The sequence below is a fragment of the Pelodiscus sinensis genome, chromosome 18 (assembly GCF_052426305.1).
Source record: "Pelodiscus sinensis isolate ZL-2025 chromosome 18, ASM5242630v1, whole genome shotgun sequence".
NCBI classification, from domain to species: Eukaryota; Metazoa; Chordata; order Testudines; family Trionychidae; genus Pelodiscus; species Pelodiscus sinensis.
In genome coordinates, this window is record NC_143069.1 from 7,675,283 (window position 1) to 7,682,372 (window position 7,090).

Consider the following 7,090-nt stretch of genomic DNA (forward strand, 5'->3'; position numbering starts at 1 on the left):
CGGCGGGGGGGGTGGGAGCGGGCCGGGTGAGCGGGGGGGGCACTGAGCGGGGGGGGGTCTGGGAAGCGGGGCCGGCGAGGGAGGGGCGCAGGCCGGGGAGGTGAGTCGGGCGGGGGAAGAGCCCCGGGAGCGGCCGAGGAGCCGAGCCCGGCCCGGGGGAGGAGGGGCCGCGAGCCCGGCCAGGGCCGCCCCGCTACCTGCTCCGGGCCAGGACCAGGAAGCGCCGCCTCCGTCTCCGGCGCCGCCATCTTGCTGCGCCGATACTGCGCTGATCTCGCGAGAAGCCGGCCTGCCGGTCAGGTGACTGCCTCTCGCGGACGGGGCTGGGCCGGGGGCTGTGACGCAAGAGGGGGAATGGGCGGAGCTGCTCCCGGAGCGCGGCGGGAGGGGTTCGATGCAGGAGCAGGAGCGGCGCGTGGGGTTGATGCAGGGGGATTGAGAGGGGGAGACGCAGAGGGGGGGGGAGCGATGCAGGGGAGAGGCGATGTGAGGGGGAGATGCGGGGGGAGCAGTTCAGGGGGAAGTGTGGGGGGGCGATGCAGGGGGATTGAGGTGGGGGAGACGCAGAGGGAGATGCAGGGGGGCGATATAGAGGGAAAGGGGGCGACAGGGGGGCGATGCAGGGGAGAGGCGATGTGAGGGGGAGATGCGGGGGGGAGCAGTTCAGGGGGAAGTGTGGGGGGGCGATGCAGGGGGATTGAGGTGGGGGAGACGCAGAGGGAGATGCAGGGGGGCGATATAGAGGGAAAGGGGGCGACAGGGGAGCGATGCAGGGGAGAGGCGATGTGAGGGGGAGATGCGGGGGGGAGCAGTTCAGGGGGAAGTGTGGGGGGGGCGATGCAGGGGGATTGAGGTGGGGGAGACGCAGAGGGAGATGCAGGGGGGCGATATAGAGGGAAAGGGGAGGACAGGGGGGCGATGCAGGGGAGAGGCGATGTGAGGGGGAGATGCGGGGGAGCAGTTCAGGGGCAAGTGTGGGGGGGCGATGCAGGGGGATTGAGGTGGGGGAGATGCAGGGGGGCGATATAGAGGGAGAGGGGAGGACAGGGGGGCGATGCAGGGGAGAGGCGATGTGAGGGGGAGATGCGGGGGAGCAGTTCAAGGGGAAGTGGGGGGGGCGATGCAGGGGGGGGACTGAGATGCTGTGGGCACAGTTGAGTTGGAGAGGAGCTGAGCCCAGTGGTTGCAGTGCAGCGGGGGAGACTTAGTGGGGCAGGAGGGAGCTGGGGCGAGCTGAGGGAGTCAGTCGTTCTCTTTTTGTGTGTGCTGCTAGAAGATTTTGCTGGATTGCTGGGGTCCTTAACTCAGTTTTTGTTTTGATTTCAATTATTGCCCTGGGGCTGGGGGGTTCAGGGTGCAGGCTGCCCCCAGAGAGAGGACCCAGCCCTCTCTCACCACAGCACCTTGGGGCCAGGCGAGAAATGCCACTCTATGGCAGCTGCAGCAGGCACACTGGGGGGGTGTATGGGATCCAGATTCACCTTCCTCCTGTGCTCCCCACCCAGAATGAGGAATGCAGCAAACTGCACTTTCCCCTCCCTCCCTGGAACAGGGGAACAGCCAGCAATGTTCCCTTGCAAATGTTGGGGGGAATTGAACTTCATCCCCTCCATGCTCTTTAAAGGGCACCTGAAGGGGGTAGGAGGCTCAGTGCAGGGGGAGGAGGAGCCCTCAGCCAGCTCCTTTCCCTTGCCTGGTGATTTTTGTCTCTTTTTTGTATGGTTTCATGAGATGCAATCCCATTTTCCTGGCACAGCCAAACCTTAACCTCGCTTTAAGTAATGATGGTAGGATGCTATATATTGAATTTGGTGGTCCCAGTTCTTACTGTTTAGGAGGCATTCTTGAACAGACAGACTCTCAAATAGATAGTAGACAGCTATCCCTTTCTTTATCCCTACTGCCCCATAACTCCTTGTTTCCCATCCTATAGCCCTTGCTGCCACCATGTGGTAATTCATTAGCAGAGCCCTCCCTTTCTGTTTTATGAAAAGCAATCCCCATTACAAACCCATCCGATTTTCCTGGCACAACCAAACCCTGACCTTGCTTTATGTTTTGCATGTATTTTAAAGATTTGTGCATCTGTCTGAGAGTCCATCTGCAAGTCTGTTTGTTCAAGAACTCCTAAACAGTGAGAGCTAGGACCACCACATTTGGTAGACAGCTTCCTCTTACCCTAACTTAAAACAAGGTCAGAGTTTGGTTGTGTCTGGAAAATCGGATGTGCCTGGAATGTGATTGTTTTCCATAACACGGAAAGGGAGGGGGCAGAGAGAGGAGGGACATGATCATTATAGTGATCGCTGGGGGCATCAAGCGCAGGGGAGAGCCATCCTGCAGAGGTACTGCTGTGGGAAACTGTATCACCAATGGAGTGGCCAGCTGGCGATGGGGCTTGCCATCTTGTCTGTCACTCGCCTAGGTAGAGAGCCTGCCTGCCTCAAACCTCTCCCCCCCCCCCAGCACCGGACTGGGAGAGGACACCCTCTGGCCACACTGCTGTGCCCCCCTCTTGAGATCACCATCAGGGCTAGGCAGCACAGTACTGGATATCCCTTATAGGTGACACCCCCCCCACCGCTTTCACCACTGGGCCACCTAGTGTGTCCATGGTGGGCCAGCCTGCACCCTCCCCCAGCTAGCCCAGGGAGCACTGGCGGGGGAGGCCTGTGTGGCCCTCCCCTTCCCACAGGCCTGGGGGAGGCCGGTGCAGTCCTTCCCCTTCCTCCCCACTCCCGTGGGGAGCCAACAGAGTAAAAGCTGGACTTCCACTGGAGCCCAAGCCACACTGACAAGCCAGTGAGAGTCATTTGCATGGGAACCAGAGGACGACTGGGACTCAGGGTTGCCAATCTCATGTCTGGACAGACCAGATGCCATTTGCAGTAATGGCATCTGGTCCATGAGTGTTCACAACTATGCAGGCTCTCTAAGCAAGAGAGTTCGTGGGCAGCCTGACACCCAAGTAAGTGGGAGGCTGAAGGTGGTGTGCTGTAGCCATTGACCGTACCCACCACACAGGTGCTGTGTGAGTCTTGTCCTTCCCAACTCTGAGGATGTGTTGTGCACATCAGTTGCTCTCTGCCTCTGCTCTTCAGGGGCTCATGCTAGAACTTTTGTTCCGAGGACAAAGCTTCTAGGTTACGAGATGACATTGCAAAGTTCTCTAACACCCCACCCCCACCCTGATTTTTTTATTACACATTTGGCCTAGGCAAACAGTGTTAATTAGCGATGGGATGGCATATTCTAAGAAGCAGAAGTGTCCAAGAGCTGTAATTATGCCTTGTGCTCCTTCCTCATTTCCTGAACAATGGGACAGTGCAATCAAAGAAAATCAAGTCGCTGCAAAATGCACCCAGAATAGAGAACCCTTTTGTAAGGACTGACACAACGTCAACAGTGACTAATGTGGCAGCTGGATACTGTCCTCAGCCCAAACAGTAAACTATGATTGTCACGAAAAGTAAACACAAAATCATTTGCAGCTTTCTACAATAATTCTTCCAGTCTACACAAACCGAGGGGTTTTGCCTCTGCCTGGCCCCCTTGAAATGCTGGAGCTTGTAGGGAAAAGGGGTCTGAAAGAAATGTCAGGCTAAATGTTACCGATGTGAGGTGGGATGAACAAGGTGGCAGTGTAACATGGAGTGTCAGTGTACCAACAGAATCACAACAAAGTGTGTGTTAGGTGTCGGGGCTCCCTAACCAACCAGTGGAGAGAGAGGCGCCTGAGAAGGTGATCTACAAAGCCAGCATGCTGAACAGAGAGCTGCATCAACTAACCAGTGGAAGATGCCAAGCAGAGGGGGCATACCTTGGACAGGTTCCTGCTTCTGGGGAGCAAGAAGGGAGGCATCTAGGTCTGCTAGTGATCCATGGACCGGGGGAAAAGGAATGTCTGGGTGTCTATGTTGCATGCAGGGCCTGAAACAAATGGCTGGATGTATGGAGAAATCCCATACAATAATTAGCCCAGGGGATGGGGCATACAGCCAGGTGGTGGCACCCAGTTCACATCTTCTCTCCTCTTCAGGTGGAGAAGGGGTTTAAAAGGATCTGACATCTCTCAGAAGAGATCTGAGCACTAGGCTACAGAGTCATTTTAACTCCTTCCCTGGCTCTTTGTGACTAGCCTGGTGCCTTATAGTGGAGGACCACCAATCTTAAGCTGTAAGTAGCCTTGTCTCTAAGCAATTTTCCCGGATTTGTCCCTTTCAGCAGTGCCCAAGAAACCACCTTTATTAGGAGGAGAAAGGGACAGGTGGGCCCTGGGTCGCTGGGCATCTGGGGGGACTAGCAGGTGGCCTGGTGCCCACAGTGGGACTCCATCCCTGCCACACTCACCAGCAGTGGTAGGGCAAGCAGAGCAGTGTGGCCCCAGCTTGATCTGCTCACCTGGCTGCATTGCTTGGGGAGGTGGGACTGCCCCGGCACTTGCTGTCAGAAAGTGGAGCAATGTGGCTGGGAGAGCCAAATGAACTAGAGCCACATTGCTCTGCTTGCCCTGCCGCAATTGCAGGGGGGGGGGTTCAGAGCCACAGCCCCACTAGTCCCCAGATCACATTGCTCAGGGAAGAGGAATAGACAAGTGGAGGTGTAACCCACACACCTAGGCTGTGTCTACACTGGGCCACTTATTCCGGAAAATCAGCCGCTTTTCCGGAATAAGCTGCGAGCTGTCTACACTGGCCACTTGAATTTCCGGAAAAGCACTGACGATTTACTGTAAGAAATCAGCTGCTTTTCTGGAAAAACTATGCTGCTCCTGCTCTGGCAAAAGTCCTTTTTCCAGAAAACTGTTCTGGAAAAGGGCCAGTGTAGACAGCACAGTAGTCTTTTCCGCAAAAAAGCCCTGATCGCGAAAATGGCGATCGGGGCTTTTTTCCGGAAAAGTGCATCTACATTGGCCACGGACGCTTTTCCGGAAAAAGGGCTTTTCCGGAAAAGCATCTTGCCAATGTAGACGCTCTTTTTCCGGAAATACTTATAACGGAAAACTGTTCCGTTTTAAGCATTTCCGGAAAATCATGCCAGTGTAGACGTAGCCTTAGGCTACATCTATACTGGCAGCTTCTTGTGGAGGAACAGCTGTTCTTCCGCAAAAACTTGCCGGCTGTCTACACAGCATGAGCGTTCTTCCAGAAGTAAATTTACAGTATAATACTGTAAAACAGGGCTTCTTCCAGAAGAGTTATTCCTCTCCCCACGAGGAATAAGCCCTCTTGCGCAAGAGCTCTTCCAGAAGTGGCCAGTGTAGACAGGCAACATGAATTTCTTGCGCATGAAGCCACTATGGTTAAAATGGCCATCAGAGCTTTCTTGCGCAAGAGAACGTCTACACTGGCATGGATGCTCTTCCGCAAAAGAGTTCTTGCGCAAGAAGCTGCCAGTGTAGACGTAGCCAAGTTGTTCACTGTCCCATCCAGTGGCATCTAGACCACAGCAACCGATAAGAACAAGATACTTCTCCAACATGGGCTGAGAGTCAGCTGTCTTTTAGCTCAGAGGGCAGAGGCTCCTGTACAGTACTAAGTTTCAGAGGTCCTAGATTCAGATTTGCCTGGTGGTGGTTACAGAGGTAGAGCAAGGGTAGGAGAGGACAGGAAGAGACAGGACCTAGGCTGGAGAGGGGTGGCCTAGCCCTTCCGCAGCTGGGGAACGGGGGTCAAGTGACAAGTGGCCCTCCAGATCCCCCTTTACCAGTCACCCCTGCCTGCCCAGTCACTGCAGCTATTCCTAAAGCAGTAGGGGTGTTTGGAACTGCTTCCAAGGCTACGTCTACACTGCAGGCTTTTTGCACAAGAAGGCTGTTCTTGCGCAAAAACTTGCAGAGCGTCTACACTGCACGCACGTTCTTGTGCAAGTAAATTTACAGTACAGCATTGGAAAACAGGGCTTCTTCCGGAAGAGTTATTCCTCTCCCCACCAGGAATAAGCCCTCTTGAACAAGAGCTCTTCCACAAGAAGGTAGTGTAGACAGGCAACATGAATTTCTTGCACAAGAAACCCCTATGGCTAAAATGGCCATCAGAGCTTTCTTGCACAAGACAGCGTCCACACTGCCATCGACACTCTTGTGCAAAAGCACGTGGCAGCATGGACACGCTCTTGTGGAAGACCTTTTGCACAGTTCTTGCAGAAGAAGCCTGCAGTGTAGATGTAGCCCAGGAGAATACACCCAGGGCCCAGCACATCAACGGCAGATTTCCTCTGCCTTGTTACAGTGCAGTGCATGCAGCAACACACCTGCCGTACATTCCTGGCCCAATGTTCCCTGGGTTTCAGTGGGTTCCAGCTGGGGGGACATTCTGGGCAGGCATGAGATGCTGCCATTCTTAACTCTGCATTAATTAAGTTTGGGACAGTGAATTTTCAGAGGGGTTGAACACCCAGAGCTCTGGCCACCCGGTGGCTTCAGCTGCTCAACGCCTCCAAAAATCAGACCCAAGAGGTTTCAAGAGGGGCTCCTAAAACCCGAGATGCCAAATCCAGCACCACGTGTTGCCTAAGGAGGTGGAGCAGCCCAGTTGTGCTAATTGAAATCACATGAGCCACTCCTGGCCCTCCTCTCCCTCCATTTTGCACCTGCTCTTGTTTGAACAGAAATTAATTCCAGGGGGTTACATTAACTTTGTGATGCAGGTCAGACAGTGGATCCTTCCAGGCATAGACCCTAGTCCCATGTTGTGCCTTGTTCTGGGTGGTAATCAATGACTCTGGACTTCTGTGTGCCCACCACTGTCTACCCCCATGTTCTCTAATGCTTTCATAGCATGGGCCATGTTTTTATCCAGTCTCCCAGGGGGCTGGCCCACCCTGCTATAGCCCATCCAGTGACTGTGTGTGGTTCGGGATTACTCTACCAGAAAAGGTGACAATGAGTCCAGTGGCACCTTATAGACTAACAATGTATTAGAGCATAAGCTTTCATGGGCAAAGACCCACTTCATCAGATGCATGTAGTGGAAATTTCCAGAGGCAGGTATATTCCGCTACTAGAAAAGGAATGATAGGCAAGGACCTGCATATTTTTAGCTTCTTTTAATGTAAGATTGTAGCAGCTGGAAACAAAAGAAGTTGTGGA

General features: G+C 54.3%; 1 protein-coding gene across 2 annotated transcripts in view; it reads right to left on the minus strand.

The window, feature by feature from the left end:
- The window catches only part of CLPTM1 (CLPTM1 regulator of GABA type A receptor forward trafficking), a 57,466-nt gene extending 57,130 nt beyond the window's left edge, over positions 1 to 336 (minus strand). The window contains exon 1 of one of the 2 annotated variants that reach the window (XM_075914378.2): positions 198 to 336. In XM_075914378.2, the coding sequence (XP_075770493.1) occupies positions 198 to 248 (51 nt within the window). In that variant the 5' untranslated portion in view covers positions 249 to 336. The remainder of the gene's footprint in view (positions 1 to 197) is intronic. The other variant, XM_075914379.2, reaches the window with a different exon arrangement.
- Between the last annotated feature and the right edge of the window lie 6,754 nt (positions 337 to 7,090).